This window comes from Falco punctatus, assembly GCF_963210335.1.
Source record: "Falco punctatus genome assembly, chromosome: 4".
Classification (NCBI taxonomy): domain Eukaryota; kingdom Metazoa; phylum Chordata; class Aves; order Falconiformes; family Falconidae; genus Falco; species Falco punctatus.
The window spans coordinates 17,347,212-17,369,050 of record NC_137583.1 but is presented as its reverse complement, the minus strand read 5'-3'; the positions used below and the strand labels follow the sequence as shown (position 1 = coordinate 17,369,050).

Genomic DNA, 21,839 nt, shown 5'->3' with positions numbered 1-21,839 from the left:
CTCTTCTTTATGGCGCCATAAAGACTTAAAGCAGAAGTCTTTCCTGGTTTAGCTGTCTCCTGCTAGTTTTCCACATTTTTAGGGGGAATGAAAAGCAAGTTTTACGCATTAAAGATACATAGAGAAAACAGAGAGGAGATACAGAGCATGGGATGGAAGGGCAGTATTGTGTAGCAAGCAGGGGAAGGACACGGAATGGCATCTCCATTAGCCTCAGCAGAGCCGGTGGTGGGATTTGAGGATGTGCTGTGGCTTTCCATGTATCTGCAGGGGGAAGGAGGAGGGTGATAAAGGAGGAGAGAATGAGGTTCTGGGGCTGAAGTGAGTTTGGGAGAGTGTTGGTGCCCTGGGCAGTTGTGCTGAGCTCTCACAGCATAGATCAGAGGTGAGCCCTTTTTCTTTCCGAGCAGCAGAAGCAGAAGTAAGGAGGTTTATCAGCTGAGACAGGTGAATTGGGATAGCTTATCTTAGCAGGGCAGAGCTATTGTCTACTGAAAAGTCTCTGGTAACTCCTGTGGAGCCATTAAAATAGCAAAAGAAAAATTCCTGGGGAAGAATGTCACTTAGTAAGACTTAATTTCTACCAGACTAGAGGGAAGAACTTGTTCCTTCTATAACTAGAGCATAGTCAAGTAAAACTAGGAAAAATCAAGACTTTTCCCTTTTTTTTTTTTTTTTTTTTAAATCCTAGTTGGAAATGTTTCTGTATGTACCAGAGACCTCCACTGCAATAAAATTTGTCTGAAATGGATCCTATGTTGAGGTTTCCTTCAGGTTTCTTTTAGAAAGCTGAAACACGTGGCAGGCCAACCTGATCCTTGCTCTAACCAACAGGCTGTGCCCTCTCTCCTTTGCTCCCAATTTCTCCCAACTTTCCAAGGCTGGGAGCAGGCTGACTCCCTCCTTGCCAAAAAGCTGCACCCACAACAATCACATCCTGGAACAGCAATGGCTTCTGCAGGGAAGATGTGCCTGAAAGAGCCTAATAAACTCAGGAGCATGAATGCTAATGAAAGTTAATGAGATCTAAATTTTTTAACTGTGTTGGATTTTTTTTTTTCTTTAGAATCTTGCTTTTTAAAAATGACTGGTTCCATGCTATGTGTAAGACACCCCAAGGCTGGCATCCCCAGCAGGGCATACCTGCTGCTAGGTGGTAACTCTGTGCCCTTGTGCTTCCACCCAATAAGCTCAACAACATCCCAATATACCCAGCCTGTTTGTTATATAAGCCATAGGATATGACAAAGTATGTTTTATGGATCCATTAATTTATGCTGTGGGTGACTTTAACCACCCGAGAAGTATATTAATGGCCCTATAAAATACACCCCGGAGTGTCTTAATATGGTTATGAGATTGATCTTCAGCTTTATATCCCACTGTGTGTGATATTATTAAAATAAATTGTAGAGGAAGGTGAAACAGGGGATCCCAGTAAGGGGTGAGCTGCCTTTTTCTTCTTAGGATCCCATGATCATGGATTTGCTCTGGTGAATGGGTGGTGGGATGGGGCTCTGGCTGCAGGAGGCTGGAGATGTTCCATGCAAGGCGCTGCCTTTTGGGATGCAGCTTGCTGGCCCTGCTCTGTGAATGACTTTAGGCAGTACCTCTCTCTGCTGGCTGGTTTTACCCAGGATTGCTCATGTCCCGACACTTGGGAGGTTTTCCACAAATACAGGGTTCAATCGGTATTTGGAGTTGGGTCATCTATTGAAACATTTGCCAGAGCCAGGACTCAAAGCAGCATCAGCTCAGCTCCTCCTTGCTACCACAGAGCAGCACAAGCTTGTCCAGGAAACCTGGACACTACATAGAAAATTCTTCTCCAATAAAAGATAGGTAGGATTGCTACGAAAACAAATTCCTGTTTGGGAAATGCAGCAATACATGGCTTCCCTACTCACAGATGCTGGTAGCATGAGTGTACCAACAGGAAACGTCAACGTCTGAAAGACTGGGTCTTGTTTAAAGTCTCTCTTCTCCCAGGATCCACATACTCAGGCTTTCAAAGCTTTGAGGCCTGTGATGTCAAAATATTGAAGGTTCAGGGTTTAGCTGGAAATTAAGAACAAATTTTGCTGTGTTAGATAATCTGTGCTTTTGTTTGTAGTCTTAATTGTCATCTTTTTTTGTGTTCTCTGGTGGGAGCACATGGCTCTGAACTGCCATGAACCCACAACATTCTCAGTGACTAGACATGGTTTTTCATCACAAAACAAGTAAAACGGTGGTTTTCTCTAGTTTTAGTATGATTTGATGCTTGGAGGAGCTTTGACCCACTTTAAAATCCAGGACACAGCATGAAATTTCAGAGATGCTTATGAGACTAAGACCATGGGTCAATATCCTATTTGAAAGAACCAATTTAGCTGCTGTTGTGCGTTTGCAGTGTGGCCCAAAGCACATGGAGCATCTTCTGAAGGAGAAAGAAAGCACCAGCCCACTCATCCTGACAGATCAGAGGCTGCTGACAGATGGGCCACCAAATCACGGCAGCTGTAGACAGAAAAGCAAGGGATTCGGGTTCTGCTTGAAGCCCTGAGCCAGCCTGAATCAGGGTTTATAGCGCTGTTGTGGGCTGTGAGCTGATGGAGAGTGCATCGTCTGGCATGAGATGAGGCTGGACCAGCCACTGCAGGTGAAGTGATGGCTGCAGCAAACCTTGCTCAGGCAAGGGATGCGCCCAAGCTTCTCCCTGCCGTGTTAATGTTCAGCTGTTCCCCAGGCAGGTGCACTGTGAAGCTTCGTTAATGACTGTTCATAGAGTGCTTAGAGACCCTTGCAAAAAGGAGGGTATTATTATTACAACTACAGTTGTTAGAGATGAAGACGGTCCGTTAAGCATTAAACCAGTGCCCTGCAAAGGCAGGACTACCGTCCCCCGGGAGAGAGGCCGTGGCACACAGCTGAAATGCTAAGACAGGTTTTTGTATGGTGTAAGGATCCGATTATCTATCGGGCTGGTGTCAGGGACTCTTCTGGGCAGGAGTAGCCCTGCCATGGTGGGCTCAGCATTGTTAATGGCTGACCAAGGGCTTCCTTGAATAGAGGTGGCTGGAGTAGCTATGTCCTGAAGTCACCTTGTTGCAGCAGTAAGGTGCTGGGCAGTCACGGAGTCAGGAATGAGGGTAACAAAAAATCTTGGCTGTATTTGACCTGCTACAAATGATGCCGCCTTCCAGGATTTAGGGCTATCACCCAACGAACAGCTTGACCAACTGGTCCTGACTGGATGCAACTAGGAGATTAAATGGTAGGGATTTGGTCATGGAGAAAATTTGAATGGGAAGTCTTAAGAGAAAGTTCTGGCTGCGGTTTGTGGGTTTTGTTAATTACCGGCAAGAACAATTTTGGGAACTTGGTGGCCCAGACATGAGTACAGGATTGTGATGGGAACAGCTCACACTTGCATTAGTGTTGCAGTGTTTGTAAGCAAACAGAAAATGGCCCTTGGAAATCTGTCATCTCATAAATCTTAGCAGGAAAATTGTTTTTCTAAATAGTGTTTTTCAAAAAATTTTCCATGAGGCATGAGTGGTTCTGGAAGATCTATTCAGGGCAGCCACAGCTCATGTGATGCTCACATGGATCCCAGATGAATTTTAGCTTAGCAGGGCTGTCACATAACACATCCCGCAAAATGATGGTGATGAAAATACGTCACACCCAGCTCTCAGCTGTGAACAAGAGTGTCCCTGTGCTATGAGCTCACACGTGTGACACAAGGATCAGCTGGGGTGCAGATGAGAATTCAGCCCTTCCCTGCTAGCCATGCTGCTGCTCCTTGGGGTTTGTGGGCCTCCAGAGAATTTATTCCCGGAGGGATTTAGCCTGATCACTGATCCAGTCTTTACTGGTGAAGGTACGATAAAAAGCATGACATCATCCTAAAAGTGACAAACTGGGTAGCCGGTTGCAGAGCCAGCGAAAGCAGACGTAAGGCAGTTATTGTTGCTTAAATATAGGGGATCAGCACAGCTTTAAGTGTGAAAATGAAGTATTAAAGTTCCAAATGGAAAGAAAACTCTTAGAAATAGGGTAAAAAACAAGGGCTAGACAACAGCTAATTTGAATTTCATGAGTCTGCTTCTGCATTTGCCCTTCATACCCAGGAAGGTGGGCTCTGCCCCGCTCCTCGGAAGGGGCTCAGGTACTTACTCCAACTTTCTGAGCACTGGCAATCCCGTCTGCTGCCCATGAAGACCTCGACAGAGGTGCCTGAGGCACAGGGGATGGAGCTCATTCGCTGTTGTGCTATGTGACGTTGGACAAAGTGTTCCCATTCCCTTACCTGGAGGTGGCTGTGCCACTCGGGCCGGAGACTGCGGCTGCTGAAGCTGTGGAGCAGCACCTGCAGCAATGGGCATTTTATGAAACAGCCGTATGAGATCTTGGCTGGGGGGAAGGAGTGATGGGGATGCAGGGTGTGAGCGAGGGACAGGCTTCCCTACTTCATCTAGGACAGATGTAAGGGCAGGGAAGGTGCCCGTTACCCCTCTTAGGTCTGTGAGCTAAGCCTGGCTCATCAGCTCGGCCAGCACTGGAGGACGTCAGGCTGAGCTCCATCTCCAGCTACAGCCATGGGCTCCCCGAGCCCACTGGCTCTCCTGCGCCGCACATCATTTTGATACACGCATGGCTTGAAAGATGGGAGATGAGAGAACAACGTGGACACAGACAGCGGGCTGTACTGGCAGAGCAAACGTTAGGGCAGTGCGAGGAGCCAGACCCGGCTCTTTGTTTCCCTGTGTCACTTCTCAGTCCCGATTAGCAGCAAAATAGGGCACACACGCATCTGACAACTGAATTCCTTGCTGGAAGGGGTTCGGTCATGCATAAGACTGCTCAAAATGAGGCCTGGCTTTCAGGTTTGGAAGCGTGGAGTGTGACCTGGAAGGGACAGCTGGTACGTGCACGCTTACTTATTTTCCCCTTTTGAGTTTTGCACCAGTTCTGGGTAACTTTGAGGAGTCGTGGCCAAGGGCACGCAGAGGGATGCGCGTCCCTTTCCCCAGCAGACACACCTCGCTATAGGTCTGTCCAGCTTCCAGACACCCACACAGGGGAAAATAAATCGGGAGAACATGATTAAGGACACAAATGCAAGCACTCCGTCCAGGAGGGGAAAGCTAAGGGTACGAGCATGGCTCTAAGTCAGGCTCGCACAAGCGCTTTGGTACCCTTTTCGTGACGGCTTGGTGCAAGTTTCACTCGGGACTTCGGCTGCATCGCGTCCTCCCCCTAACAGCCCCCTGGAAAGCACAGGTGAGCGGCGATTCCAGAGCTCTGCCGCTTGGAAAACCCTACAAATCCTCCCGGGAGAGCAGAGCATTACCCTCCCTCTGCCCCCGAAACTTGAGCATCTCCACGGGCTGAACTTCCCCGAGCGGCGCCGTGCGCCGGGCAGCGCCCCCAGCCCCCTCGCCGAGCCGGGGCTGCCCGGGGGCTCCGCTGCGCCCGGCCCCGTCGGCAGCGCCGCCCGCGGGAGGGGGCCCCGGCGCGGGGCGGGCGGGGGCAGCGCGGCCGGGGGCGCGGGGGGGCCGGGCCGTGCCGGGCCGGGCCGTGCCGGGGGCGGGGAGGCGGGCGGGGGCCGGGGCGGGGTGTGCCAGGGCGCCTGCGCCGGCAGCGCGGAGCGCGGCGGAGCGGGACGGACCGAAGTGGAACAAAACAAACGGGTCTTTGTATCGCCTTAAAGGCGCCGCCTCCGCGCCCCGCGCAGCGCCCGCGGAGAGGGGCGGCAAAGCAGAGCAGCAGCGCGGGAGGGCGAGGACCGGCCGGATTTGCTTTTTCAGCGCTTTTTTTTTTTCTTTTATTTATTTTTTTTTTAATAATAACGCAGGCGAGGGACGGCGCGGAAGGGAGGGCGGGAGGTGGGTGCGCGCCCTCCGCGGGCGCGGAGCCATGCGCGGTGCCGGCGGTGATGGCTTGAGGGGCCGGCGGCGGCGGCGCGGTCTATGAGGCAGCGGGCCGGTGCCCCCTGCGCACCTGCTTACCGCCCGTCCGCGGGCGCGGAGGGCCGCGCAGCGCCATGTCGCGCGTTGTCCAGAAGAAGAACCACTGGGCCAGCCGGGTGCGGCAGTGCTCGCTCACCCGCGGGCCCGGCGGGCAGCTGGGCTTCGCCCTGCTCGGCGGCGCGGAGCACGGAGAGTTCCCTTACGCGGGCGCGGCGGCGGGGGACGGCGAGGCGGCGCTGAGCGAGGGGGAGCTGCTGCTGGAGGTGCAGGGGGTCCGCGTCTCCGGGCTGCCGCGCTACGACGTGCTGGAAGTGATCCGGAGCTGCAAGGACCCCATCGCGGTGAAAGCCGTCCGACAAGGTGCGAGCGGGACCGCGGAGCGACGGGGCGGGGCGGGTCCGCTCCGGGGGGTCGCGGGGTGGTGGGGGGCGGAGGGTCCCGGCTGTAGTGCTGGGTGGCCGAGGGCGAGTGCGGAGCGGCAGGGAGAGACGAGCGTTAGCCCTTTGGGGCTGCACAGGACCCCGAAAGGAGTTACCGGCGGCGTGTGGCAGTGCCCGTACGTTTGCAGACACTGGCGTGCGCACCTTTGCCGTGGGCACCCATCCCCGGGCACCTTCTCCTCCTGACTCAGCCCGGAGGCCGCCCGCAGTTTCTGGCTTGCGTTAGGCACGGCGAGCAACTGCGTGAGACTTTCCCTAAGGCTCCGCGGAGCGCACGGCGCTCCCTGCGGGGGTACCACCCAGGGGTGCCGGGGTACCCAGGGGTGCCGGGGCACCCAGGGGCGCCAGGGCAGGGGGCTGTGTCTGGGGCTGACCCCCGGAGCGGCCAAGGCAGACCCGCAGCAGGGGGAATGTGGTGGAGATGCCCTCCTCCAGCTGAGCATCCTTTCGAGCAGCCGCGCTGCTGGGTGATGACCGGAGGCTTGTTCAGAAAGTGCAGCATGTGATTGCCGGCTGCCTGCCTTGGGAAGGGAAAAGCTGTGACCCTCCTACGAGGCGAGTCCTTTCACTGGCTGAAAGTCAGCTCAGGTTGGCTTTTTTATTTATTTAGTTATTTATTTTTAGCCCTGTATTGCCCTAGGTGAGGGCACATCTGTGCTCCCAGCCCTGTAGTGCACAGGTGAAGGCATGCACAGGTAGCTCTCCTGTTTGGCAGGGGAAGAGGATAGGAAAAGTCCTCCCATGCAAGATTAAAAAAAAAAAGAAAAGCTACTTCCCATTCGTGTACTCGCAGCAGTTGCTCAACAGGTTAGTGTAACAGGTCTGGCTAATGTGGCTTGTGATTTCCAGGGCAGGACTTTAGTGCCAGGAAACGGCTTGTGTGGCTGCAGCGCTGGGGTTGGCAAGATGGGCAGGAGGAGCGGGACAGCAGCCGGACACCTGGAGGTGTGCTGGGGCAAAGGATCACCCCAGGGCCAGCACCAAGTGGAGGAAGGAAGGGAAGTTTTCTTTGGATCGCCCAAGAGATTCCTCGGGGGAAAGTTTATTTAATCATCCAGACAGGTCTGCATCCCAAACTTGGGGTGTTTGCTGTGGCTGGTGGTGCGAGAGGGTTTTTTTCTGTACTTGGTTCAACCCAGCTGGTCGCTGCAGATGTTTATGGCCAGCTGGCAGGACTGTCACCTGAAGTCTTGTCCCTAGCCTTGCTGATGAGCTGAGCTGAAGGGCTGCGTGCACTTGTTTCACAGCAATCCTTCAAAGCTCCGGTGCCATAGCAGATCGTAGCTATGGGGTGTCGGAGAGGAGCTGAGCCAGGCTGTGCAATCCCCCTCTGCCACCTGCTCCCCTTTCGGGGGCAGTGTCAGCTCCAAGCTGCCGGGAGCTGCTGTACTGAAGCACAGCTACTTGTTAGTCATTTCCAAGAGTCAATAGAAATTCCAGCAAACAGCGTCAAACTCCCAACAAAACCAGTTTTCTTTAAACAAATACGTATTTTGCCCTGATGCAATGTCTGGGCTTCACTGGGAAGTGGGGAGGGAACCTGAGCCTGCTGGTTTCCCTGCCCAGGCAGGAGGGGGAGAAAAGCATGAAGAAAAGTATGAGGAAATCGGGCAGGTTTCTTTTTGCATACTGATTGTTTTAGCAGAAGTGTGAAAATACAGCTTCTGATGTTGTAATGTGATCGGTGTTGATGATGAAGGAAGGTGCGTTAAAAAAACCAAACCAGTGGCCCCCCTCCCCAAAGAAGAAAAAAAACACCCAACCAAAAAAAATAAACTTCCCAACCAAGCAATTTGTGATTAAAGTTTTTGTTATTTTGGAAACACTAGTAGTTAATCTATATAGAAACATCTCATGGAAATATACCAGAAATGACAGAATATAATGGTAAATATGTCTCAGCCCCAGGATGTGGTCGACAGAAGGGGCAGAGCGCCTTGGCTGAGCATACTGGTTGGGTTTACCTGGGAGTAAAAAAGGGAGAAACTTGGGAGAACCTGGGAGAAAAAGGTTCAAAACCCTGTGTTGGAGCCAGGGCAGGCACTTGAACCTCGGACCATCCCTATCCAGAGGTGAGAGCCAAGCCCCTGGGTACTGTGGGATTGTAGTCATCCCTGTCCCCCCCACCCCCCTTTCAATTTTTTAAATGCTTTATTAGACAGGAATGCAGAACAGAAAAAAATACATATTTTAAATCATTAAATGTTTTTGTGGTCTGGAAAGCAGTTCCCTTGTGCCTGTCAATGGTAGCCTGGCATCTGTGCACTGTTCTGCACAGTGGGCACCTCCCTTGTGGATCAGCATCGTAAGCTTAGAAAAGGAGAGTGGTTTAATTAAAATGCGTTACGTCTATGTTGATTAAAAACCTCATTGTAGGGATGGCAACTGTCATTCAACAGGAGGTGTGTGGCACTAGAGAAGACAGCAAAGGAGTGTGAAGATAAGATTGTAAACACATTTTTTAACTATGATTCTCCTCCCCTTACCAGTTCTTAGTGCCTAATAGACTGGTGCTGAAGTGCTAGGACAGTATTAGCCTGGAAATGTGTGTATTTTACTGCCTTGTCTATTTTGTATGGCATTTACAAGGCTGGAAAACCAGGAAATTTACTATAAATAAGTCGGTCATCTGCAAGCATGAACAGAGAAAATAACTGTTCTGACCTTGTACTTAGTGGAAGACAAGGGACCGGGATGTGAAACATAGGTGGAGTAGGCTGTGCACAGGGTTTATCATTAAACTAGGGTTTATAGATGTACAGGTCTGCATACGGTATTTTTTCTTGGTTTTTTGAGTTGTAAGTTTGAATAGGCTCCTAGAAAGTACAAAAAGGAGGAACCGATATGAATTCTCTTAATTGGAATAACAGTATTTGCTGCTCATATGGGATTTCTTGGTCCTTCACTTACCATGTGAGAAAGACTGAGGAAAGCTGAAGAACTTTAACGAAGCTTTCCCTTTTTTTTTTCACCATATGTGCCCTTTTTTGGTATTTTGTTTGAGGAAAAAAATACACTGCCATAGTTGCCTGGTTTTGGGGGAGAGAGAGGAAGAATCTGCTGCCATGTATCTTAGTAACTTTCAGAACTGTCAAATGTGTGAAAAAACCTCACTTAACATGTAGTGCTTCTATGACTGACTGTTTCCATCTTGCATCGGTGCCTAAATTCTGATAAAATTGGCAATTAACTCCTGTGGAGTTAATAAATGCGTTTTTATTATTAGTTTGTCTGAGAGTACAGAATTAATAGATTGAATTATAGGAACAATGGTCACATATCCTTGTGTAAAACTGCAATTAACACAATGATTTCTCGGCTGTATTGTGAATATTGAAACTTCCTTGAATACACCTCACATTTTGCAAAATAGCTCACTTGGATAAATCGATAATGTATACCTCATTTGGATATATCAGTAGTAAAATCGTGCACACTGTTTCTTCTGATGTATCTTGGTTAAGAGAGTCCAACACAGCAGAACAGAAGTTTTTCACGCCTTTCTTCACAAGGGAAGAGTTAAGGCTGTATCTATACAATTGACTGTGTTTTGTTTAAGGTATCTGGGTTTTCTTTTTCCCTTAGTGAGAGATGGGCACACTCAGATTTCAGATTGCAGCCTTTTATTTTATTTATATTTTTCTTGGTCCTTAGTTAGATGACCTGAACCAAATCATACCAAACTAGATGCTTGGTGTGGGAAGCTGTTGAAGCTAGTATGTTTCTGTGCTTATTAAGTTGTTTCTCAGTTCAGCGCTTTGCTTCCCTAAAAAGTCTCAGGTTCCCAAGCTGTAAATGGCCAATGGCTTTGAAACCAGGAGGTGTTGAGATCAGTTTATGCAGTTAATAATTTTCATAGTACTTTGCAGCTGGGATGATCCCACAGCAGGGAGGAGCTGTGTGGGTTTTGTGGGTTTTATTTTAGCCCTGTGCTAGGCAAACAGGAGCAGGCGTGATCCCAAACAGAGACGGTCACTGTTTACTCAGCGCTATCAGCTGCATTTGTTTTTTTCAAACATTAACTTGACCCTAAGATAAATTCTGAAATACAGTGCAGTGACTCAGTGCTTCAATGTCAGGCTGGCATTTGCTATACGAAGTAATCATGAAATGTTGAAACCAGTTGCATGTACTCATGTGAACGAAACCAGCTTCTTTCAAAAATTTCAGCTAGCTGGCATTTGGGCCTTTTAATTTTATGTTCCTCAGAGATCTTGTGAGAGAACTGCTGGTTTTGTTAGTTTAGGTTTTTTTTGAGGAAAATGTGGTGGGAAAAAAGTAAAAGAGAAGTCAATGCATCTCTAAATTTTAGTGTGTCTAGTAGTTTAGCAAACGCTGGGAAGCAGAGCGTCACTTCTGTTAGTGGTGGTGCTGAACATCCCGCGCTGAGCGCGATGCAACAGTGCCTGGCATTGCAGAGACCGAAAGCCAGCGCCGATGCGCATGCTGCCCCGAGGTGCGAGCTTGCCTTCGGGGTCAGGTTCAGGCAGCTGCCCCTGTTGGGCCAAGCGAAGGGAAAAGCTGTTTAGACGAGCTCTTGCTATTCCTATTTTACTTCTGCAGCATCACGCCGTGAGCCCCAGAAAGTGTTTTCCTTTAGTCTTTCTGTAGCTGAGTGCTGGTCACTAGCACGGTGAGTTCTGTAAGTCATTTTCCCATTTGAACCAAATTCTTTTAGGACCCAAGCGGATTGGAAGTGGGGTGAAAGATTTGCCACCCAAAAACTTGGGAGACGTTGATGCATTTTAGATTTATAAGGCCTGTTTTCAGCGCTGACCCACTGGGATGAGCATTGTGCAGGCTAGTCACTACGGAAACATAAAATAAAGGCAGAATCTCTTTTTCCATCACTTACTGTATTTTGCTACAAATCAGTAATCTGCTTTCTTTAAAGTAGTATGACATTTATTAGTCATGAACTGTGTATGTCTGTGTATTAAAATACTGCTGTATGCAAGACCTTATCTTTACTGTGCCTGAATTTACAGTGTAGTACTTGTCAGGATTTAGAAGGTGATCCTGCTTGTGGCAAACCAGCCATCCATCCTCTCCAGAGCCATGAGGCAGCACCCCAGAGATGGACATCAGAGCCTAAGTGCCACATCTTTGCTGTTATAAAAGTTTTCAGGAATTAATATGATCCCTTTAATGGCATGAAATGGGATTATATTTTCCACAATAAAGTTAATCTTTCTACCCATTGAGATGGGACTCCAGGCTCCTTCTTTATGGCCAGTCAGATCACAGAGCAATTAAATCACAATTATAATCTAACTGCGATCAGTCATTCAACATTGCAAAATAAGATGTCAACACCATCCTGCGTGTTGTTGCGGTTTATTTTTGAAGACCGAGTTATAGCTCCTGCATGAGTGTATTACTGACCTGCTATTCATCTTCCATGTATCTTGTTAAAAATGTAAGAACTTCTTTTAACAGGTTCGAAAGCCAAACCATCGATAGCTTATTCTGTTCCCGTGTTTGGGATTATCATTTTTTTTCTGGTTCGGGCTGCAATCGTTCAGGGATCTCCTCTGCCTGTTTCTGCATCTCTTTAGCTCCTGCCTGAGAAATACCCTGACGCCTTTGACAGTGTCTGTATGCACAAGGAAAACATTTGCCCAAGGGCAGCTACAGTAACGTGTAAAGGTCTGAGCAGCACTTCTGTGGCTGCGCAGAACTGATGATTTGGGCCAACATGTCCTTCTTTTGTTAGATTTCATCATTGCCCAGTTTGAAGGTAACATGGAAACTGAGAAGATGCGGCTGCCTCGAGGGCTTTTTCCATCCCATTAGCAAGGTCCGAGCTGTGGGCAAGGGTAGGATCCTCAGAACCTCCACGGAGGTTTTTTTACAATAATTGACCAAGTTTGTTATTTACATTCCCTTACTTTAGTCCAGACACAAGCTATGCTTGCTCGTTATTTCAGGTGTTTGGTTTTGTTTGTTGTTTTTTCCCCACTTCCTCAGACTTTGACTGGAACTTGCACATCAGGACATATGGGTTGTGATCTTTGCGTGCTGCAAGTGACTTAAATTTCTTGGTGAAAAGCATGGAACCCTGGTTGTGTATGAGTAAGTGCTGTGAATTTACAGGAGTATGAAGAGTGTGAGGCTAAAGGTTTGCTGAAGGCAGGAATCCTAACCACGAGCAGCCGCTGGTACTTTGATTGCTGGTACTCAGACCCCTTCATCCCACCTGCGCTTCTCCCAACTCCGTGTCTCAAATCCTGGAGCAGCAAAATACGGGATCCTCCTGGTCCAGTTTTCTGCAGTTTTTCTCTAGCTTGGCTTTGGAAAAAAAATATCTTTGCCTTTTAGAAAGTGAGTATTAAGTGACCTTTTTGCACCAAGGGCACAGGGATGGGCCATCCCCCCTGTGATGTAGCAAGGATCGCCTCCTGTCACCGGAGGCACCCCTGGCAGGACAGAGTAAACAGCAGCTTCTCGGTGCTGACTGACAGCGCTGCTGAGCGTGCAAGACCAGCTCCTGCAGAAGTGTGATTTGCACCACTATCATCATTTTCTCTGTCTCTCTTGACACTTGATATTTCGTTTCCCTCACTTTATATTTCAGTCTCACACAACTCACATTGTCTTGGCTGTTGTGGCGGTTGGACAGGTAAGGCTCCGAGTCCTGCCGGAGCCGGCAGCCCACAGACATCCACATGTTAAGTGCATTTGATGGTCTTAAGTGTGGGGTTCCCTGCAAGGATCTGGTGTTGGGAAACAAACTTAAGGCTGGGCTATCACCCAGAATTTGTTTTCTACTGATCTGATAGAGAGCTGTGGAAGAACCTGCCTGTTTCCAAAGCAGCTTGGCAGCTTTTGCATTGGGCTGGTATGTTGGCAGATTTGGATTATTATTTTTTTCTTTTCTCCTTAATTTTTATTTTTTTGCATTTCCTTCTAGACCAAATAGGTAGACCAACATTCTTCTTGGCCCTGCAGGAGCAGCGTGGCTCAGGGTAGCTGGGATATTTTTGTTGAGATCCACCCTTCAGTTTTCAAAGGTCAGACACTCCATCCATCCTCCCTCCTGTGACATTTTAAATGGTTTCCAGAGCTATTCTGCTGCTATGGGCAGGAATGATGGCACCACTCTCTCTGCTAGTCCCCAGTCCTGACTTTGGCATCATTTGTGCTGAACTGTTTTGTGTTAGTAATATTATTTAAACCTACATAAATTATTTTTTTAACTGCCCCTAGTAGACCTTGGAGAAACAAAATAGTTTTTTCCTCACGTCCTGATGTTTTGGGTTACATTTTTACAGACTTGGCTTTTGACTAAGAACAGTTCCTGTTTTTATATTTGAGAGGGCTTGCATCATAACTTAAAAGAAAAATAAGGTAAAAATATTTGTTGGATTTCATTGACTGTGCTCTGTTAGACTAAACAATAGCGCTTATTACACGGTGTGAAAATAATGCAAAGTGCCCTGTGTTCATAATGGAACAGGAAAAAAAAAAACAAACAAAGCCTTTGGGATGATTTGCAAAGTGGAACAGATGCCCATACAATTGCGAGGCATTTGAATAAGAAATCAGTTTTGCATGGTTTGCTAATTCTTGACTAAAGAGTTCATTGTCTTGGGTTATACATCTGTAATTTTGGAGCCCTGAAGTCAGTGCCTGAGTACAATTAGGTTGGGAAGAGACCGACTTTTCTTTCTTCATATCCTTAATCACAGTGGCTTGTTTTTTGAGGGGAAAACCTCAACTCTGGGTTTTTCATTTAGTTATTAACAAAAAGCCTTTGAAAAAGAAGCTGCCTAAAATCCAGCCACTCCCTCAACACAAACAAAGCTGTGCAGATATTGTGTACTTTAAAAAACAAAAAAAACAACTTTGATGTTCAACTTCTCTTGTTCCAGTTGTGCAGATCCTGTGCTAAGTGGGTGTTAGTCCAAACTGATGACAGACACAGATGTCTTGGATTTTTTTGGATGCATAAGGGAGAGGAAAGCTACTTCCCAAACAGGCTGAACTGGGCAGGTGAGGATCTGGTCTGCAGAAGAACTGTGAAAAGGCTTTTCTTAAAAACAGCAAGGAACATGCATGTCCTCCTCCTTTCCCAAAGGTGCGGGTAGAACTTCCACTTAGCAATTTAAGCAGCAGGTACATGGGAGGATGCTGCAGGGGCTTGGAGGTGCAGAGGAACAATTCCCTGGAGCCTTGTGGGAAAGCAAGGATGGCTGGAGGAGGGGCAGAGAGAGATGGGCAGCAGGAGATACGTGAAAGATACCAAAAGCGTTGGACTGAGGAAAGATTGCCATGTTTGCTCCTGGATTTGTTACTGATGCTGAGGCTGACTCTACAAGCGGAGGCAGCTGAGTGCTTTCTGCAGGACCAGCCAGGCGCGTGGCTGTCTTTCCAGCTGATGACAGACCCCGGTCCCAGAGTGGTCTAGACCACCATCGTCTTGTTCCAGGCACCCTGAATGCTTCGCTGATGTAGACTATAGGATGCAACTTCGTTGTTGCATATCCCAGTGGGATGTGGTGCCTAGAAGTCATGCCCCTCCAGGCTGTTGCTGGAGGGCAGCCTGCACAGCTCCCTGGCCAGCATGGGGATGGCCCGGGGCGTGCGGCACAGCGCAGCCCTGGGGTAGCTGGATCCCCAGTGAGCCTGGTTTGGCTGGACCTGGGGACACTGTCACCTCCAAGCTGAGCCTCCCCATCACAGTCCTGGGGGGCAGGACACCTGATGGTTTGTCCTCTCCCTGTCCTGAGGGTGAAAGAAGGATTAGTTTGATGCAAAACAAAGAATCGTGTCCTTCTCTTTTCCCCGGTATGCGTTTTTCCTTAAACAATGAAGTGACTAATGTAGAATATTCTACATATTCTTAATGTGCGCTGATTGTGCTCCAGAGGAACAGCACCAGCCTGGCTGCATGAGCAGTCTAGAGGCTCTGCTGGGTTCACCCTGGGGCACTCTGAGCATCAGGGGTTGGGTTGGTTTTGAAGGAAATCGGTGAGTTTGTTCCTTGGGAGGGAATGGCTTTGGTTTGGGTTTTTTTTGTTATTGTTAGATTGTCTTCTGCCCATAGCCCAGCAAACATTATGTATTTGGTTTATGTGCAAATACTAAACTTGCTTAGCAATGGCATGTAGGGTTTTGTAAACTTTTATATAGTCTGTGTGCGCTATGGAGTCCTCCCTGTCAACTACTATCTGCTGTTATTAATCAGACTATTTCCAAATGGGGATCTGAGCTGACAAATACTTTTCTACATACATACATAGCTGTATTACCCCATTTTCTTTTTCTTTTCTTTTCTTTCTTTTTTTTTTTTAGTGAAGAAATATGGACATGCTGAAATTGTTGACCTAATTTTATGTGAAGGTATTTTTGTCTGAACTTAACCACAGTCTATATAAATCCTTCATGTCGCAGGAAGCTTTGTTCACTACATGTGGAGCGAGGCAATTAAATCCCCAATGACCATCTCCGGCTTTCTGTGGGAGACACGGAGCTGTTCTGGGCAAAATCCAGGCAGGGTGTTGAGGACACCAGGGCTGTGCTGGCCCAAGCGTTGCCTGCTCAGAGGGTTTACGTATAGGGGAAAGTTTTATATCTACACACAGCCTGTACCCAGTCTAAGAGGAGGGGCTTGTGAAAATACTGTGTATCACCTATCAAAATAGTTTGAATTCTTGGGTGAGGCTCTTATAACATGTGACTGGTGTGTATATATGAAGAGATATGTATATCTTTTAATTTTTGCATTTTTGCATTCATATTGTCAAATGCTGTTTCCATGAAGAATTCCAGAATCTCTTCTTCTTGTCTTTTCTTTTTTTCTCTTCCCTTCCCACCCCCACCCCCCCTTTTAAATAGAAACTAATCCCATGACTCCGGCAGCTCAGGCTGTTAAAGAGCCAATGCCATGGATTTCGCCATAAGTGGTGAAATTTGCTGTTGGCACAGCTATTTGAAAGCTGAAGAGTCTGAAACCACCACCATTATGGCCAAGAACAGTTCCCATGCCCATTATCTCATCACGAGATGCATGGGCAGCCTCTGATCCTGTAAAAACATTCACTTCTGTGGTGTTCCCGTGGTGAAACCGTTTCGGTGATACTTGTGCTGTAAATCATCTGCAGGAACATGTTGGTTTTGAAAGGCGGCTCGCCCATGAGACCTCTCTTGCTTTCTAATCGGGTTATGCGACGTGGCTGCTGAAGCAGATCCAGATTCCCTTTTCCTGGCATATGCTGGGGGCAGCTGCTCTCTAGACCTTTGTCTGGTCCCTGTGAGTCATTTCAAGAGTGCAGGAGGGAAAATTAGAGCACGCCTATAAAGCTTATCTCAGAAGGGTGCCCGGTTTCACCATGCACGCAGGTCTCTGGCATTTTAAAGGCAATAAAGTGGCATTTAGCTCCCTCATTCCAGGGGCAGGTGGCAGTTACACTTTAACAGAAGGTCATTGCTTTATGAGAGTGGGAGAAGTGGTGAACACTTGGATGCACGAGGGCAATCTTTCAAGCTTGCTGAAGTTTGGGGCCCTCTTGTGCCAGGCAGCACATGAACCCGGGAGTTGTCCCTGCCTGGATGCTTTGCAGGAGGAGAGTGAGGACTGAGAAGACCCCAAGTGATGTTTGGAGGGGGGAAGCCAAGCACCAAGGCTGTGTGACTCAGTTGGGATGCTTGTGGCAAGGTCGTGGGCCTGCAAATCTCAGCTCCCCATTGCTGTGCTGGGGGTTCTGCTGCTTTCCAGATCCGCATTAAAACAGGGGAAATGGATAAACTGCTTCAGGTGGAGCAGCTCCCTTCTGCAACGCCAGGCTGCCTTGCTCAAGTGGAATTTCGCCATGAGAGTCTTTCCATTTAAAATACCCAATAGGTTTTTTTACTGTCTGCTTGTAAAACGTGTCAAAGGCTGATGTTTTTATCTGCAGAAGAGATGACCTAGGGACTATCCAAGGTGGCTTTTCCATTTATTTTTGTTTTCTGTTGCCAATTTTCCAGTTGTATTAGTTGATGCTGGAAATACACACATATCAGTTTTTCCAGGAGCTAAATACAGTGCTTTTTTTTTTTTTTTTACATAGTTCTGACAGGATAGGATATCTTGGTCACATTGCAAACTGGTAAGCAATTAGTTTGTAAATTTGGATCTGCTGAAGCTGTTGCACGTGAGAAAAGCCCCAGTAAAAATGGGAGTGCTTAAATTTAAGCATGTGCTAATGTAACGCATTGCAGAAGGCTTTTTCTGTCTGTATGGTTGTAAAAGTTGCTGTAATTGGTGCTGAGGCTTGCCTAAACCAGTGTGGAAATTGCTGTTTACCTAAAAGCTGGGCAAGTTGTCACAATCCTGAAAAACTCACTGATGTTAAAAGGTTGCAGTGGATTAACAAAAATCTGTTTCAAATTGATTTAGCATAGCTGGTGCGTAACTCAGCCTGGTCATCGGTGCCCTGCTTCAGGACTGCCGTGCTTGTGCCAGGCTGAGTCCTGGGGCGGAGTGGGTGACTTGTCATTGCATCTCGCTGTAACGGCGCTGCCTGCTCTTCCCCCAGGGTTGCTGGGAAAAGCAAGGAAACCCTGGCTCCCAAACTGGCTTGTCACAGTTAACTTTTATTTTCAGTATTCTCCTCTCAGTAGGCACAGCAGCAGCCCCAGTGGAGGCTGCCCGGATGGGATCTTGCCCCTGGCTGGGAGTGAGCGTGTTTTTCCACGATGTGATGCGATTGAGCTGGCAGGGAAGGTTACATCAGCTGCCTGGCTGGAGCCTGGGTCCGGAGGTGCTGGGTGCAGGAATTCGTTGGCTGGTTTCTGACAAAGAGTGTTTCTGCAGCACCTCCTTCCTTCCAAGTCTGGGGGTGTGCGCTCACCAGGAAGATGAAAAACTTTTCTTTAAAAATTTAGGGATTTTTTAAGCCATCTTACAGACTTTAATTAAAACTGGCATTCCTCTTTTCCTGTATCGATTGCAGATGGAGGTGGATTTTACCAAGTGTAGTCATGCGGCTGATTTTTTCTGTTGTTCCATTTTTATAAACCTCAAGCATCCTCCCAGCAACCTGTGGGCTGTGTCAGACAGAATCTGCTGCTCCTCCCTGAGCTCCTTCCCATTAGCATCACCAACTGATAAACAAAATTTCATCAAGGCCTCTAAAGGACAGAACTTTCGTGTATTCGGACACAGCAGCAGCACTGCTGAATGCTGATAGCTGTCTGAACCAGTGGCAGAAACAGTGGGGAATATTTATTGCGTGTTTATTTTTCCTCAAAGTCCCTGATGTAGAAGAGACTTCAGCATTATTATGCATTGCAGTTGATCATGTTCAGAGGACTTTTTTTGCCATAAAAACATTGTATCTAGCTCAAGTTTAGCAATAAGATGCTCTTACACTCAGCTGTGTTTCAGATGATATTTCACATCAGTGCTTTGTAATTTCCAGATGAGCTTTAAGTTGTGACATTTACAGCAAATATGTCTGAAGCTTCTGCCTCTTGGAGGTAAATAAGCGATATTCACACTTCTTAGCACCCACTCACCGAGCTGCCTGAAACCAAGTTAAAAAATACAGAATGGTATTTGCATTGTTTCTCCTCTTCTCTCAACTCTGCATTTCCTCTTCACTGGTCAAATCAAACGGCAGTGACATTTCAAAGTCTTCCTGAATGGCAAAATTAGAAATATTCCTTTTCTAAGAAGTCTGCAAGAGGTAGTTTAAACATTGCATGCAGCTGCTCCGGTAGGAAGTTGTTTAGCTTGTCGAAATCTCTTTTACTGCAGAACCTCTATTGAAAATGACAAATTGCTTAAAGCAGTTTCCACGTTAGTCTTTAAAAAATTCAGTTTCTTTCCATCCAGAACACGTGGAAGGCATTTGTGCACTTGCCTGACTTTCTCTGTCCTAAGGCTCACACTTGATGGCTTTGGACTTCATGTAATTTCAGATGCAGCTGCTCGGGTTTTTGTTTTCCTCAAGTTTCTATTGAATGGGGATTTGCCCCCTGCCACTGCCTTAGCTTAGACATGAAAAGTCAAATATCCCCCTGGTTCACAGTTTGGGGACCATGGGGAGAGCAGAGGAGGAACACTCCAAGGTCTTTGCTTTTCAGAAGTGATGTTCAGAGCGTTGGGAAATCCATCAGTGGAGCTGGGAAGCCTGCGTCCACAGCCAAGTCGTCGTAATGTCCTTTAAAAGCATTGAGCGGTGTTAACGCTTCACAGAATGACAAAATATCTTTTGCTTAAACGTTTTCAGCTCCTTCTCCGCTGCTGTCACTCCAGCAGAAGGACATTGGCAGGCAGGTACCAGGTACAGAGCTGTACAGGTGGCTGTAACTGCAGTAAAAGTAAAAATCGCACAATTGAAACAGCTTCCCCCCACCTTCCTTTATGTTTTAAAGAAAAGAGATTTCAGCTTGCTGTGCTCAGGTGAGCAGAGCGGCAGGCTGTGGGATGTGTCCCGTGAGGGTGTACTGCTGAGCCTTGCACTTGGCCTTGTGAAAGGAGGGGGTGCGGGAGAGAAGCGGGTCTCCTTAGCGATGCTCAATAAACGGCAGGCTCTGAAAATAAGGTGGAGAGTATATTTCTGGAGCCTTGACAGGCTGCCATGAGGCTTCCTGCACTTTTCCTTTCACCTGCAATGAGTTGCACCAGCGTATTCCTTTGCAGAGCTGCTTTTTGGTGGCCCTGCTGCAGCTCCCCGGTTGGAGATGGTCCATCCCAGCGCCCCGAGCAGGAGGTGGCATGCCGGCTGCCGGCATCCTCCAGACTTGGCCAAAAGGCTTTGGACTGCACCCAGGTCTGTGGGACCCAGGGCACATGCTCTTCCCATTCTGGCTGGAAGGTGCTTTGCCCCAAATAGCATGGGATGAAAGGCAAGCGGCATTGCCCCGTTGCTCGGCTTGAGACAACCCTGTTGCTCAAGAGGGACGATTACCAAGTTAGACAGCAGTCGGGAGGGGATCTGAGGACAATCCAGATGCTTTTTCTATAGCTTGAAGGCATGTCATATACTGGAACTTCTATTTTTACTCACTTTTTTTGGTATTACTTTTTCTCTTTTATCTACTAGGATCCCTTCATTTTTGGCAGGCTTGGGCTGATGCCATGTTTTGACTTTTTTTGTAGCTATTCCTTTGTTGCCTTTTAACACCTCCTTACAAGTGTTGTTTTTTCTCTAAGAGGGTACTTAAAAAAAGTAACAGTTACAAATTTTCTGGCTTTGTTTTTTGTGAAATTGACCTGGTGCCAGAATGATGCTGTTTTCTTTGGTGTAGAATGTGTCACAGCAGATCCAGGTGCACTGTCTGTCCTCCCAGTTGCTTTCTTGTCGCAAATACTGGTTAATATAATTTCTTTTAGAAGATGGCACCTGCTGGTAAGATAACCCGGCCCTGGGAGAGTGTCCTGATCTCTTGTAGGCAGAGGGCAGTTTATGCCTGCAAGCACGGAGGCTTTATGTACCTTGTTTATGATGTTTGTTGCCTTTTGTGGAATACCAGATGCTGCCTTTGGCTATTCTTGTTATGTGAAGAAATGTCTGTTCCGTTTCTGAACCCTGCAGAGCTCCCTGATATCAGGCATAAAATATTTTTTTAATGGATCTTAAAACTGCCTTGCTGGCTGTTGCATCTCTCGTTAATAAATCAGTGCACCCCAAATACCCCACGGATACCTATTACAGAACCAACCTTTATTTATGGAACAAAGCGAGAGCTTTAGTCCTTCTCCTCTTGCAGCATCTCTGGGTTGCTCTCTGCTTGTCCAGCAGCCAGCATCGTCACAGGTGGGACTGGGTTGCTGTCCTGTTCCCACAGTTTCGTACCTGTGGTTGATAGTTAACCCATTTCTTTAATAATGGTGCTGTGTTTACTCTGGTGACCTTTTTTTTCCTTTCCTGCTCTCCAATTGCAATCCAGATTAAATGCAGTCTCTTCCCAGAAAAACACTGGAGTTAATATTCTACCCAAGGTGTGCTAATAGAACCCCCTGTTACTTGTACAGAGGGAAGTGGGCTCAATGCATTTGATTTAATATCTTGAGTCAAGAGAATGCACCAAAATGTAGGAGTAAATGCCTTTAAAGTACAAGTTGAGCACATGGTGCAGGTACCTGATCTGCAGCATTTTTAGCAATTGGCATGCAAATTTTTTTTTTTTTTTTTGAGGGGGGTGGGGTGAGAGCGAGTGACTGATTTTTGGAGAATACAGACCCAGATGCTGTGTGAGGCTGTGCAGCTCAGAGGGCAGATGCACAGCCTGTCTCAGCCTGGGTGTTGGGAAGGGGTCCCATCCTGCTTTGCTTGCTGTCCCCGCAGGAGCTGGGGCAGCGGTGGCTTCCATGGGGTGAGCGGTGCTGGGGTGCCTGGCTGGGGACGTGCTGCCTCGGGCTGCTGCTGGGTGCTTGCAGGGTCAGGTCTGACAGCAGCGAAGGCAGCGTCCTGCTACGGCCTGTTTCTGGGGCAGGAGATGGATGAAG

The 21,839-nt window shown here is 47.7% G+C and overlaps 1 protein-coding gene across 11 annotated transcripts in view; it reads left to right on the top strand.

The window, feature by feature from the left end:
- Window positions 1-305: 305 nt before the first annotated feature.
- Window positions 306-21,839, top strand: part of MAGI1 (membrane associated guanylate kinase, WW and PDZ domain containing 1) — a 361,197-nt gene continuing 339,663 nt past the window's right edge. For 7 of the 11 annotated variants that reach the window (XM_080382819.1, XM_080382821.1, XM_080382817.1 and 4 more), the window contains exon 1: window positions 308-6,317. In XM_080382819.1, the coding sequence (XP_080238945.1) occupies window positions 6,032-6,317 (286 nt within the window). In that variant the 5' untranslated portion in view covers window positions 308-6,031. Of the gene's footprint in view, window positions 6,318-21,839 lie in introns of all 11 variants that reach the window. The other 4 variants (XM_080382824.1, XM_080382816.1, XM_080382814.1 and 1 more) reach the window with 2 other exon arrangements.